General features: G+C 39.9%; 1 protein-coding gene across 2 annotated transcripts in view; it reads left to right on the top strand.

Moving 5' to 3' along the window:
* The first annotated feature begins 2426 nt into the window (after positions 1-2426).
* The window catches only part of LOC134531096 (transcription factor AP-4), a 91382-nt gene continuing 78306 nt past the window's right edge, over positions 2427-15502 (top strand). The window contains exons 1-3 of one of the 2 annotated variants that reach the window (XM_063366636.1): positions 3262-3352; positions 5493-5607; positions 14950-15115. In XM_063366636.1, the coding sequence (XP_063222706.1) occupies positions 14984-15115 (132 nt within the window). In that variant the 5' untranslated portion in view covers positions 3262-3352; positions 5493-5607; positions 14950-14983. Of the gene's footprint in view, positions 3353-5492; positions 5608-14949; positions 15116-15502 lie in introns of both variants that reach the window. The other variant, XM_063366635.1, reaches the window with a different exon arrangement.

Here is a 15502-nt window from a genome sequence, read left to right as displayed (position 1 = left end):
TCCCCTTAACCCCTCTGCCAACCTCCAACACATGGACTGATTGATTCGTGTCTTCTGCACAGAACATAGGCTTACAATTTATCTATCAGAATTCTTGAAATATGAGTGTCATTCAATAAGTAATGAGACAAATCAATGTATAAAATAAAATTTTGCCTATTTTTCAACATAATCTCCCCTTCACCCCAACACTTATACACTTGTTTCATCATTCCCTTAAGTTGCATATGCCCCTGGCATAATTATTTTGGCTGCTTTCGTAACCACATTTTCACCTGAATAATGACTTCTTTGTTGGAGCCGGATTTTTTGCTGCATAGAGCTTCCATAATGGGAACAAACATATGAAAGTCTGATGGGGCGAGATCTAGACTGTAAGGAGGGTGTGAAAAAATCTCCCAGCCCAGTTTTTGAATTTATTCTTGCGTTATCTGTACTGTATGTGGCCGTGCATTGTCATGCAAGCAAACCACACCTTTTTTCAAAATTCCATGACGTTTAGTGCAAATTTGTTTTCCAGCATATCTGTGTAATATTGTCTGTTGATTGTCTGTTGGTCTTCAAGAAAACCACATAAAATAGGGCCTTGTGAGTCCCAGAAAAGTGTAAGCATCACTTTACCAGCAGATAGCTGGGTCTTGAATTGTTTCCACGTTGGAGAACTTGTGTGTTTCCAATCAAGGCTTTGTCTCTTCGACTCAGGCTCGTAATAGTGAATCCTTGTCTCATCGTCTGTTATAATTCTTTAAAAAAAAAAAAGCTTTTTTTCTCAGTGAAACAACGAGCTTTTAACTGTTTACTGATTTGAAGCCCCGTTTCTTTGTGGGTGTTCATTAGTTGTCTCGGCACCCATCTCATGCAGATTTTCTTGTATTGCAGTTTATTTTGAATGATGTTATGGATAGTTTCAACACTTGCAGACACTTTTGCAGCTGTAATTCAACAGTGAGTCTTCTGTTGTATCGGATTATCACGTTGATGCTAAATTCAAAGGAGGAAGTGGCAATTTTGACTGGTCGGTCACTTCGCTGTTCATCACAGATACTTTTGCTACCACTTTTAAATTGTTCTACCCACTTGTAAATGTTAGAATGGTTTAAACAATTGTTTCCATACACTTCAACATCCTTGCGTGGATATCACTACCTTTAACACCACCTGCAACTAAAAATCTATAGCCTACACAGCACGTTCTTCCACGGTGCAATTCTCAATCAGAGCTGAACTCAATCAATGTTGAACTGACTGATTTATAGGTTATGTTTACAAAATCTTTTTCGAACAGCTGATCACTGATCACAAGTCATTGCAAGTTTCACATTTATTAAATAAACAGTTTTTGAGCTACATTGATTTGTTTTGTCTTATTGAATAACCCTCGTAGGATGTTCTAAATATTGACATGTGCGTTTATTTACAGATATTATTGAATAGAAAGTACTTTTTGAAGCAGAACATACTGCAATATACCAGTAATGACGTTTCAAAATCTTACTGCATTGAAACTGGGACAAACAAGCGAAACAAGATTTTATAAACTTATTAAGCTACAGCTGTTCACCAGGAGTCATGATTTTGAGAGGTATTTTTTCTGCAAATGAGGATTAAAACATTTCTATTGCACAGCTTGGGTAAACTGGCTGGAAAAAAGTTTTTATTTGACTGGTAAAATATTCATAATCTCACCTAATGGTTATTTTTTATTTAAATTTTAGTTTTCACTTAACAGGTTTAACAAGTGGACAACTCAATTAAATTTAAAAATCAAAATGTTAAGTTACGTAGAGAAGTAAATGTGGAAAATGAAATCGACATTAAAAAGTAGGCATTAAATCAGTTTAAATAAAATTACGAAACTTAGGTATTTTAAAATTCTACTATGCTTTTATGGAACTAAGTATTTAACTTAATAGCAATAATTTTAAAATTTGTGACTTTTAAATGTGTCACCATAAGCATTGTGAAAGCTAGGTTTAAAAAAAAAATTACAATGCTTTATATGATATATTTCTTGTGTTTTATAACATTAATAATAGGATTTAAAAATACATATGAATAGTTATGTGCTGAAAGTAGTAGTCACATAGTTTTTGTAGTATATGTTAAACGTCTTCTTTCTACAGCTGCTAGCTTAATCATGTTTGCATTCTGTACAATGGCAGATCCAAAAAAATTCCAGGAAATGTAATTTTAGCTCAACATTATTCCAATCTAACATCTACCGAAGGCCTTCCTCCCCCTATTTCTCATGCTCTATAGGCTACACGTTCCAGAATAAAATATGTAAGTAATAAAAGGTTAAGCACATTTTTGGTGTTAATTATGCTATGAAGGCAAGGTATTTTTTTATTATCGTCTTATTTTGAATTAGCTTTCTCTAAGAAATAGAGGGGAAAATTGGGAAAGTATAATCCATCACATCTTTTTTTCCTCTATACGTTTTAGTATTTATTTGAAGAATTGGTTTGATAATTTATGGATGCAGAAGGTAAGCTTATCGATTTTTTTTTGGTTGCTTACCGATCACGTTACAGCTGAAACAAAAAATAATAATAATTCTTGTTTGATGGTTAGGTGGCAGAAACGTTCGTGTCTATCTTGCCGGGCGTTGTGATGAACTACCGTTAGATGGCAGGAAAGAAGCATTTAAAACCCATTCTTGACAACATTGGCAAGGAAAGCGTGAAAAAGGGTAACATTTAAGACTTAGAGACTGCAATTATTATTATATTTTTTAATTGAACTGTATCTCTTAATAATTTGTTTTTTTAATAAACGCCTCACTACATTTTGAGTTAAAGCTAGACAAGCGTGTGTTTATTTTTGTGGACCCGTGGTCGAGGCTAACAGCTGGCAGATGTTTATCGGTTGCTTCCCGCCCGGCAGCCGGTTCACTCTACGCAAATGTTCTTCCGCCGTGAAAACGTAGTTCGGTGTACGATGTAAGAACGTGATGTTTAAAAGTTACTACCTATAAGTATTGTTGCTTGCTAAACACTGTTATCGTTTTATTTTTAATTTTTTTTTAGCAGTGCAAGTTCTTAAAACAATTTATGACTAGCTAATACCGGTGTTATATATAGTGCGCAATGATATTACGCTCGTTGTGAAATACTTCAGCTGTTTCCCGCCAAAGATCGCCATTACAAAACGTTGTGAGCTGTTGTGTGCGTGGTTTGCTTTTCGAATTTGTGTTGATAGAAGTGTGTCTTAATATTTATTTTCGAGAGGACAATAAATAATTATTTTTACGTGTGGTTGGTTGAGATATGTCAGTTTTTCATCGGGGAGAGCAACACCGTCGCCTGGAAGGACTGAGACGCCAACAGGAGGAAGTCGGCGGTTTGAGCAGGTAAGCAAAACGACCCGCCCGCCTTTGCTTTCTAGACGCGCCGCCATGCCGTGAGTGGGCGGTGCAAGAATCTTGTACATTTTATTAATTTTTGCTTGTCTTGTCCGGTTATCATGTGATGATGTGTTAGATAAATAGGCAGCGTCGCCATAGCATTGAGATTAGCACTGTCGTAGCATTGTGTGATAAGTAAATATAACCTTTTTATCTAAATAAGATTGTCCATACTTGTGGCGTGGTTGCCGGCAAAATCAACTCAGCTGATTGTACTTTCGCCATATTTTCCTCGTAATAATCGCATGGAATTTCTTTTGTGTTTGGAAGTGCAATTTTTTTCCCTTTTATTTCTGCATGTAGAAAACAGTTGAAACAAGCAATTTATATATCGAGTATTAGAATGGGCATGGAGGTAGCAGTGTCATTGACATTTTCTACTATATTTACCTTTTGAATTACACGTTCTTGTTTAAAATAAGACAATCCTAAATTATTGAGTCTTACGTTCTACTTAAATAGTAATGTCATATTTAGTTGTTTTTTTTGGAGTTATGTCATTGGTCACGGCATTCCATTTGAGTAAATTAAATTTATTTCCTGCTTTTATAGTTTGAACGTGTATTTTACTGCGAAATTATGTGTGTTGCGATACATAATTATTTCTGCTGGTAGATATAATGAACTATAGTTAAATTATGTAAGTCTACCCTTGTAATTTATATGTTTTTGTTTCGATAATGCGAGTTTTCTTTGCAATTGTGCTATCGCAACCGCAACCGCTTAATCCTGTATGCTACTCGTCCATTTTTATTGAAGGTAGGTAGTTCAAATGATACATATGTTTTAGATAAAGTGTTTGCGAATATTTATAACGACGTGCACTAAATGTTATAGTTTGAAGACCTGAATTGAGTGAGAAAATGAAGCATTAATTTTTTTTTATCTCTTTGACAGCTTACGCTGCAGATATTCGAACTAACATTAATGGATTACGTTTTCCGATAACGCGGCGCTCAGTAGAGGTGTTGTGCGTTTTTATTGGCGTGCACCAGATAAAAGTGTCCGAGAAGTGAGGGTGGTCATGGCCCATTATTGACCCGGGGGGGGGGGGGGGGGGCGCTACGAAGGGGCTTCTACCATCAATGGGGAGTGAGTAGCGACAGCTGCGCGCCGTAGGGGTTGCCATCGTATCCTTCTACATTGATCCTGTGTGCGCGAGGAGAGAACCACTAAATGGGTCAGCCAACAATAGACTCTTGATTGGCTTCGTCTGAGAATGTGGCTGCTTCGTTGAGTCCTTGGTATTTTTTCCTGCTCCAAACCTGCAGTACGAATTCACTTAAGCCCCTTAAAGCCCTGCAACTTTCCTTATTATGATTGTATCCTCCAGTGAGTTTATTTCGAAACTTATTAACTATTCAGCATTATAATTTTTTTTAATATTTTTATATTTTAATCAATATAGTTTTTTTTAATATAAACATATCGCTAGTAGCATCTTCCGTCATAGGTGCATAAGTAATCCGATTTCGCACCTACCGCCATTAATTTTCCCTTAGAATATTAGAATCAATCCTTATTAGTATTGCTCATACTGATGTTTAGAGCTCCACTCCCCATATGTTTTCGTCAATCCAAATTGCGTTCGTGTGGAAGTCCTTACATTGCGCATAGGTGGGTTACGCCAATTGATTGAGCATATAATCTCTTGGCTTTTCCGCGATTATTTGGTGGCATAATTGGTAACCTCAGGTGGTGTATCTGGGTGCTGCTGGGAAGGGTCTGAGTTATTGTCTTTGTATGTTAGTAAACAATGCAATTTTGTGAATTCCGCAGTGTTTTAACGCGGTATACCGGAAATACTGGAGGCATGTTTCGGAGCTGGAAATTGACCGCCTCACGGATAGTGTCGTAGCTTGATTGGGGGTGGAGGGGGCAGGAGTTGCGTCAAACGTGTTATCTTGCGATTGAATGTCACAGCTGCAGGTTGCGCTCGCACACATGAGACTACAAGGAAGAAACTACCAAACAGGCTGCGCTTTCATGCTGAGACTGCCAGGAAGCAAGCATCAAGCAGGCTGCTGGCGCACAGATGAGCTGACGGATTTCCACCCCCCCCCCCCTTTTTTTTTTGTGACAGCAGATCTTGGTGGCAGGGCCTGGCTGGATGAATGGCCGAGAGGGTTCTCGTGCGCTCCCTTCCATTGTGCGACCCCTCGACCTCTGTGAAGCAACCGCCCAAGACCTCGTCTGTGTTGGTGAGAACCTAAGGCTGGAATCACAATAGCATTAAAGTTTTGTGAACATTACGTTATTTACGTGACAAATGAAAACAAACCACTTTATGTAAAATGTTTCTGGCTGTTACATGCACAAGCCTTATACGGCTGCCATATGTGTGTACTAGTTTGTTTAAACTGACCTATTTTAGAATAATTAGTTAAGTTCAAAATTGATATTTATTCCAGAAAGTTATACTTGGCTATATTTAGTAAATAATATATCAAGAATACACGAATAATAATTTTATTATTAATTCACCAGTTCAAACAACATTCGAAAACGAAATTCGCACGCTCATTTCTGTAATTTCGTGCCTAGGCCCCGATGAAAATAGAGGAAACTTTTCAAAATGGATGTCTGTCGCATCCGCCAGTTTTGTCGCGCTGACATACAGATGTTTTGAAATTAATTGGTTTTTAAGATATTCGCGTCCATCGCGATCCCAGCATAATGCAGATATTTCCAGCGTATCTCTTAATAACTTTATTTTTAAAGACTGAATAGTTGGGATTAAGAGCTGCTCCTGGCAGGATGGTTTTCCCCATTCAACTGTACATTAGAAGTGAGCCGACAGGCCCTACGGTTTGTTATTGCTTTGCGTGGAAAGGCGATGCCGGTACGTGATGCCGTTCCTGCGCTTTGGGGGCGCGAAAATGTTGGAACGTTCAAGTATAACTGCAGCGTTAAAAAAAGGGTCAATATTTAATTTGACTATGGTTGACTCAACTAAAATTTTATATAGCCATATATGGTTGCGGAGATTCGAATTTGATTTTTAAAGACTACACTGTAAAATGTTTATGACAAGATAAACTATTTATTCGGCAATTAGGGTGTTTTATTGTAATTATTACTCCACTTTTGCATTGAACTCACGTTATACTTGCTGAGCAGCAGTACATGATGGAAGTGAATGCAGAGCGTGTGAGTTAGGTGGTTGTTGCCCTGGACCGTGGGTTGCGCGGGAAGGGAAGTACGACTCCTGGGCCTCGCCTGCGCCTGCCAATACCGTGGGAACCTGGAACCTGGCAGCTCGCCTCGGCCACAAGCCAGTACAGATTCTATAGAATACCGTATGTTTGCGTATTTGCTGTCATTTTACTTTGTAAACGTAAATTCCACGTTGAAAAGAATTTCCATGACTCACAGTAGCGGATCCAGAGGGGGCTAAGGGGCTCAAGCCCCCTCCAAAAGCATCTGGGTCCACTATTGTTTTAGTGTTTGCCTTGATAAAGCTAAGCCTCAGCTGGGTCAAGCCCCTCCCAAACCAAAATCCTGGATCCACCACTGATGACTCATTTATTCAAGCGTTGTTTAAAACCAGTACAACAAAAAAAACTATCTGCATCATTAAAGGTTAAAATAGTGTTTTTAACACACACATTAATTAGACGTACCTCTAATAAATGGTTAATTGGATCTTCCCAGTAGCTTAGTTTTTCCTGTCGTGTGTCCTGGCCCGTGTCAGTAGCGTTGTCTTTCGTCTCCACAACTTCTCAATGTGCTTGCGCGTACAAAATCGTAACTGTGAAACTGGATTGGTAAACGTTACTCCGCGGGCCCCGTCTTGAGAATCCTATAGGTTTTCGCACGTGCCTGTGTCTACGCGTCGATTGAATTACGCCAGTTGTAGCATGTATGCGCATTAAGAGGCCGGAAATAGTCTGGAATTTATCACGAACAATCTACAATTTTAGTAATAAATATTTATGGAGACCCTGGAGTGCGAACTATAAGACCCTACGCTCTTGACACAGCACTGAAATACGAGGTTGGGTATGTTCCAAAGAAAGTTAGTTTTGAATAGAGAGGAATTTTCACATTTAAATCGTCTGTCAATAATGGCGCCCATATTCGAAGTCATGAAATTTTAGTTTGTTTTAGTCTCTTATAAAATGTACAGAGTGCTCCCAAATTTTGCGTAGTATTCGACACTGAGTGATAGCAGTTTTAACTGAAGAAAATTAAGACTTGGGCCTACTTTTAAAATGGCCGTACATGTTTTGTTTTTGTGTTGTGCTAATAATTTCCCAAGTAGTGTCTGGGTGTGAGCGAGATTAGGCTAAGCAAATTTATCTAAATATAATGCCACCTTAGTTAATAAACATCTCCGCAAGCATTTGCTCGGGTTCAGGAGACGCCATTGTCTGCAGCTGCTTAGTGCATACCAATTTTATCTGAATGCTTTCAGTTAAAATGCCATGAAATACTGTCTTTGCCGGAAATGGTTTGAGGTGTAAGATTGGCTATACATTTCACGCCTTTTTTAACTGGAATGGCTGTAGGATGTGATGTCAAACATGGTCCTGTTTGGTGTGCACTGGAACTGGCGTGCGACAGCGTGGCTGCAGGAGGTTGCATCACATGGCACTGACCTACCGCGTGCCTCCACCAACGCATCCCACCACGTCACGAGAAGTTAGCGGCTAGCGCTTTTGTTTGTGTTGGTTTCGTGCTGCTCACCAGCTCCTGCGGTCAAAACTAACATATCACAGCGTTTATGTGATGTTTCAGTCTAACGTAATTGGTGTCGAGTCATTGTAGGTACATACATTGTTTACATTTGGCGAACGAATACAGAGCGATGTGAAAAGGTTCTTTAAAATATTTCTCAGAAGGGTTCAATACAGGACATGTTTCCATTGCACTTGAACGTGAAACTTTTGTATAATTTTACTTGCACGATGTCTGATATACACTTAAAACACGTTAGCTTCGGATCAGGAAAAGATGTTGATTGTGGCCTTTTTAAGGCATAATATTGAATTTAGTGACCACTGACAAGATACTTGAGCATATAGAAGTTTATAAGAATGTTTTGCGTAGTACTAAAGCTTCCACACATGATGTGTTGTTGCCAGGCTCCAGGAAGAAAATAGGCAGGACCCAGTACACTCCAATTAAGCATTTATTTAAATGCGATTCTTTATAATCGTAAGTGAACACATTCTCAAGCTGAACATAGTGTAGTTATCTATATTAACCAAACTTCGCTCAACATAAGTTACTGATGGCTTAGCGACTGCGCGCTCTACAAGAATAAGCAGACGAGCAGCTGGTAGACTCGCCCGATGTAATCGAGTGCAGTGCTCGACCAGTTGTCTTGGCGTTCGAAACGGGCGGGTGGGAGAGGATGGGGGGCAGTTGGACGGGACATTTGTTCCCTCGACCCGGCGCGAAGAGGCAGCTGGCCACCCGCCCGCCACCTGGTGTGTTTACCTGGCCCAGTTGCCGGCCTCAGGGCTGCCAACCTGTCTCGCCACCGCACCAACTTATCAACATCAGTAAATACTTATGGCTAGATTTTATGTTACAAAGTGCGCCTGAGAATTTTTAACATTTGTTAGTGTCATAGTCACGTTTGGATTTTAACAGGACCTTGTTTTTTTAAATGAATTTATGCTTTGGAGCAATTTCAATAAGAAAAAATATTGTTGTAGGCTGCAGTGTTAAATGAATTGGTGCAAGGCGTAGTTTCTTTCGTTCGTCATTCAGTTTTCAGCCACGTACTCGTCAATTACCAAGTACCAGCTTGGATTAGAGTTTAATGCTTGGGGACTGTTATTTCCTGGATATTTTAGTTAAAAAGCCATGCCATGCCGTCATCCCATAGCAAATAACTTCAGTTATTTCTGTGTGTGAAGGTACTTGCAGGGTAATCACTATTTTTGACTGGAATTGTAAGCCGGAATGAAAGTTGATCTTAAGAAGTCTTCAAAAATTTTGTACCTCTTATTTGAAACTATATATAAGCATGTATATAGTTATATATGTGTATTGTTTTTTTCCCCTCTATATTACCTTGTAAAGATTTTTATCTTGTAACACCTTTGGTCTATAACGTTATTAATATACCAAGTTTACGGCCAGTCAAAATTTTCATGTACGAGATTTTATTATTTAATGCTCAACTTAAAATTTGAATATGTACTAGTCACTACCTTAGTAAGGTGCAGAAACACTGAAGTGATATAGAGAGAATTCGTTCAAAAATCAGAGAACCAAGAAAATGGAACAATTACGCGGGTTAATTTTTCTTGTTGAAAATGCTGTAAGATAAGTGCATACAATTTTTGTTTAGTTTGTTTGATATAAGAACTTGATAGTATGTTTCTGGTTATTAAAAACAGTTTTGTAACACGCCAAGTGTGGCGTGTCCTTTGAGTACATACTTTTAAACTTCAACAGCCATTAATGCTGTTGCCCTCAGATTCCACCAATTCACCATTTCTGGTCCCATACATGGAATTGAGGATGCACTGCGGCAGGGTTACGCCCGGCATTATCCTCTTTAGATAAGGCGATGCTATGACCAGAGGTTGATGCTGCCCATCCCAACATGGTCACCACGATTCGTCCCTAACAGCGGTGCCCACGTGGAGGCAGAGGATTGCCACTTGGTGCGGAGTGGCTATATAATCGCATCCTTGCACCCATTCCGTGAACCTGTTGGATCATGTCTCGGATACTAGAGCCGGCAACAGCTCCGACACCTCAGGAGACAGGGTCAGGCACACTCCCGCCGGTTTCGGTGAAAGATTATTCCGACCTTACAGCCGGCATTCTCATGTTCCCCTCCCACATATCCGTCTTAATAGGGTAGGGTGGGAGTAGCATTCCAGTTCGTTTTATATACATTCCAGAGCTTATTTAAAACAGAACTGTTAGCGATCGCCTCTTTTGTTTGATCGAGAGGGTGTTACGGCTTCGGCAATGACCAGCGGCTGGGGTTACCAGATCGGTGACAGACGAAATGACGCCTATCAGTCGGCAGCCAATCAACCGATCAATGTGGAAACGTGTCGGCCTGTGTGTAATCCTCATTTTCCGCCAACCAAACCCATCGGATAAAATGTGTTTGCTGTTTCGTTAGTGTTGAAATTACGAATAGGCCTATAAAGTAGATCGCATATAAGGTAAATTTTTGGTTCTTGTAATATTATATTAATCACTCGCCGGGTACTCTGTCCCAATGCGAGAAATTTCTATTGTAACGCTGCGATTCCAGTTCTAATAGGCGGTGTTAAAAATAGTTCACTTTTTGGACGCAGGTTTGACCTGGTAGGGTCTTATGTCGTCTCCCGCACGTGGCTCCAACATTGGCTTGGAATTCGCGAATATAACTGTCAACCGTTGTGGATGTAAGAAATGGGCACGTGTGTTTGATTACAAATTGTATGGTAATACAAATGTTTGCTAACATAACCACAGGTTTCGAAATACTAACAACTTACTGCATTGAAACATGTACTTACCAAGTACATTCTAAAACATTTTACAAGCTCAGTAGTGTGCGAACAGTTGGTTTGACAGACCTGCTGGAAGTCGGGCCACGTGTACTGCGCAGATCGCGTTGTCCCGCGCCGCGCAGTCGGGTCGTTGCATCACAACACTTCACCGGCAGTTGATTTACTGGCCGCAAGCTGCGAACCTTTCCGCAAATTATGTGATTTTCTGGTTTTATTTTCGTCAATATGCTATTTCATTTCGTTTAATCATATCGATTATAAAATAAGGTTATTTAGATTTAAATTTCAATAAAAATAGCTTTTAAATACAGAAGAAAAAAATTTAGAAGAAGAAATTTATTTATTTATAGTTTGTATTTCATAGTTTGTATGAAAATTGATTACCTTAATACTGTTGTCAAATTAACTGGCATTTGTGGTCAATTATGCATGCATTGTACATATGAAAATTTACTCACTACAGAGTGAAAAAACACGAGCAGCTATGGCAAAATCTGCGAAATATAAAAAGGTACTGTTAAATTTTCAATTTAAAAAATTTAATGTAAATACACATACATTTGTGTAAAGTTATAACATTAAATTGTAGGGTTTTAATTCTTGCAGTTATGCACAAATGCTGAAGCCTATAAAGACTACAATAACTCCAAGAGTACATGTTAATTGTGGCTAACCGTTAATTGTAAATATACATTTATGTTGAATTTTTGATGCTGCTTTATGCCGCCGACTCTTAAGACGCCTTCAACTGCAATTATTTGAGTTTAACAAGTTTCTTTGCTTACAGTTTGTTCGGATATACCTTTTAAAAAATATACTTGAAATATCAGCGTTTATGTTAGGTTGTGACATACTGTAGTGTCATCATTTCATGAAATGAATCAAATGCAGTCACGCTGTACAGCTATTTGCTAAACAGCATCAAGGATTTTCACTTATTTTAAAACAGCATGATCAATTGCAGTCATGAAAATTTCTCGGTCGAGCATGTATAATATTTTTCGTTTTTGCACAAGTCTTCAATTTCGATGCTGGGCTCCATTGAATTTAATGGTTTTTGGTAAACAAGCCAACCAGAAGTAGTTTATTAGACTGATTTTGTATGACGGATACGTCTAGCGACTCGAAGACGCACTGTGTAATCGCATCAGCTGTGTTGAGGTAGCGCTGGGGAGGTGGAAGGCCCATTCAGGGTCGTGCAAGTTCTGAGCAGTAGAGTGTGTGAATCAGCTTGTCCGGCTCCTCCCTCCACAATGGCAGCAACGCTAGGTGTATTCCAAGTAATGAAGACGCATTTATACTTCGTCAACCCCGTGAGACGGCAATGAAGGGTTAAGTTGGGTAGGCAAGTAAAAGATGAGAGTTGAGATGAAAAATGAAGGATAAATACAAAAAAAAATGGATGGTGGTATTAATTAAGTTAGGATGCATATGTTGGCAAACAGCGCCCCAGGTAAGGCAGCAGCAAATTATATTTATTCTAATGATAAATTGCCGATTACATGTCCTAGAGAAGGGCATAACATTCTAAACCATTTTAACGCCCATTTTACTTTGTTTCTCATTTTAGACATTTTCCCTAAGTAATATACGTATTGATTTTTATGATTAAACCCGGGAGGAAAAATTGCTATGTGGATCATTTGTAATATCATTTGTTCTTGTAATGTGAGTCGAAGGCGAATTTTACACTAATTCAGTCTAATGTTTTTAAAGAAGCTGTTAAGAATAAAACAAGCTGAAGAATCAACACTGCTCATGCGTGGTTTATAATAGATTTCAAGTTTTGTTTTTTCGTGTCTAGTGTAGGTTTTTATTTTACCGATAGTTGAACTTGCGTAAAGTATTTTGTAATGGAGTTTGGTTAAATGGGTTTTTATATATTTTTTAAAGAAGTGAAGGCCAGGAAATGTTGATTTTTGTAAATTTGAAAGTGCCTTTCGGATCACTTGCTTGGTAAAGGTATCCCGAGTAGCTTTACATGCTAAATCGAGCAAGGAACATGTATTGGGGTAACATAGGGGCTACATGTGTGTAAAGTTTTGCATTCAGTTATGACCGACAGGTTGAATGCTTCTGGCTTCTCCCCACACCTACAGTTCCAATAATCGGTCCACCTTGCGATCTGGTTGAGTGTATGTGAGTATAAAGTTTTTGTGGGAAAATGCCATTTGATGAAATGCAAGTGTATCCGAATGACTGGCACAATTACTTACGCACAGATGGAGAAACTTGAAGATTTTAAATATATGGTATCTCCTAAAATAATGAAAAGTGATACGTGTAAAAGAGAGGCAATCAAGCCCCCTGAAAAACTACACTAGGAAATGTTTTGGCCATGTCGTCATTGCGATATGAAGAGCGTGTAGAACACAATGGTTTGCTTACCACGTGTGTAAACGGCGTGTAGACCCGGCCGGCGGATCGACCATCCTCGTCACAGGCGCCACGGGGGGAACTCACGTCCAACCGGCCGGCAGCCCCATGCACGTCAGTTTTGTCTGCCTGACAATCTGCTTTGCCCAAATAATTTCTTAATTTGACCGAAAGTTAGTAATTTAGGTTCGGTACTTTAGAAGCGTTACTAAGTCCCGCCAAAGCCCATTGGGAGGTGTACAGCAGATGCTGGATCACGCGGCGCCTCGCCAGGTGTGTGGGCGTGTGCCGGGCGCGGTGGGCTCCCCCCTCGGGGGCCCCCTCGCGCATGCGCCATCCAGTCAGCTGATGTGGCGCCGAGAGCGGCGACTGAGTCATTCATGCCGGTCAGCTGACTCACGGTCAGCTGCCGCCGTCTGCTTCCCAGAACCACTCTCACAGCCCATGCAAACCAACTTACCCTTAGCTGAGATACGTGCAGTTTCCCGGCATCGGTAGGCCCCGCGGAATCACCAGGTAGCTATGGGATATATGACAGCGCCGTGGAGGTGGGCAGGGGTGTGGCTAGGCCAGGCCGCCCTAATCCCCAAAGGTATAAGTGCGGGATTGCCTGGCCGCTCAGGTACCTGGTGCGCGTCACGGTCTTGCCTTACACATTCGTAACACTATAAATAATCTCTATCGCGAACATGATGTAAAGTTCCGCCCCTCGTATAACTAACTTAACACGTAGTGGAGGCGTGGGGCCACCTTGCCGGTTGTGACTAGCTCACGCCACTTTGGACCCAGGCTTGGTCGACCAAGACCTCGCTTTATCCCAAGCCTTGCGCACAATGTACCTAACTATTCAGATAGATAAGTTAGATTGTTGAAGGTTTGACGTAACACTATTCGTTAAAGGAAAATTTATAAAGTAAACTATTACTAAGAAGTTGATATTTATGGACTGTTTATAGAAGTGTTAAATAATAGATCAATTATAAATAAATAAAATTATATTAAAAATAAGATAGCTTCTGTTTCTCTGTGACGAACAAATGCTGTTAGGGCGTCTGTCCATAACTTTTCACAAAAATACTGAAGTTCCATTGCAAGAAACATCTTGAATTAATTGATACGAGTCACTAGGAACATGTCAGCGCTGTTATGTTTGATACACGACGGGAAGGAAATTAGTACACTAGATTGTGAACCTTGGCTGGGCTGACAAACATGAATGAATAGACAGCGCAGAGAATTCCGTGGAAAGAATTAGCAAAAAATAAAAACAATAACTGCACAGACGAACACAGTGGGCCGAAAGTGAAATTTTACTTTTTTGTGTTTTTAGGGTCAAATTTGATATTGGGGAAAAAATATTTTAATTGATTTAGTGTGTGCTGTGCGCTATGTATTTAAATAATGACGGACACTTACCGACTGGGGCTACGTGCGCATTAACTAACATCTGCAAACGATTTGGCAACAGAATAGTTTAAATATATTCAAACATTTTTTTTTACAAAATTTTTCCCAACAGACATGCGCGTTTGCTAAAGTTATTTAATGTTATGTGCTAATTTGTTGCAGAATATATTTAAATGCATTATAAAGTAAATATGAAACACAACTGTGTATAAAATGCCCGCAAGAACGTGCTGGCTCGGGTTTCGGCAAGTAGCGCAGGGGTGTTGACGGGCTTGTTCCCCGCAGGCCGAGTGAGCGGGCCGCCTCCCCCAGCAACCACATGGAGCAGGAGAAGCGCATACGGCGCGAGATCGCCAACTCCAACGAGAGGCGGCGCATGCAGAGCATCAACGCCGGCTTCCAGTCGCTGCGCACCCTGCTGCCCCATCACGAGGGCGAGAAGCTGAGCAAGGTGAGTCTGGCAGCCATCTGCGCCCTTGGTTCAAACTGTGCTTTCTGGAGCCCCTTTAGCCGCAGCTAGTCCAGGAGAGTTCTGTTTGGTCCGTTTGAGCGAAAATAATACCTCTTTGAGAATGCGTAACACAACACAACACGCTATCCTAAGCGCTTTTTAAATAATGCTCTTTGATCATAGTAACTTAATGTTCAGATTATGCTAGTGCGGGCCTTTTGGCAATGTTCCTGTCAGTTACAGTGCACCTTCCGGAAGGTTTTAGTACTATTTTGAGGGAAGTACCTTTAATTTGAAAGTGATAATTTTTCTTTCAGAATGTGTTTTGTCTATTCAACAATGTTATTATATGAGTTAAAATAATGCTTGTTGAATGTTCATATTAGT

Source organism: Bacillus rossius, chromosome 3, assembly GCF_032445375.1.
Source record: "Bacillus rossius redtenbacheri isolate Brsri chromosome 3, Brsri_v3, whole genome shotgun sequence".
NCBI lineage: Eukaryota > Metazoa > Arthropoda > Insecta > Phasmatodea > Bacillidae > Bacillus > Bacillus rossius.
This window is presented reverse-complemented; position numbering and strand designations above follow the sequence as displayed.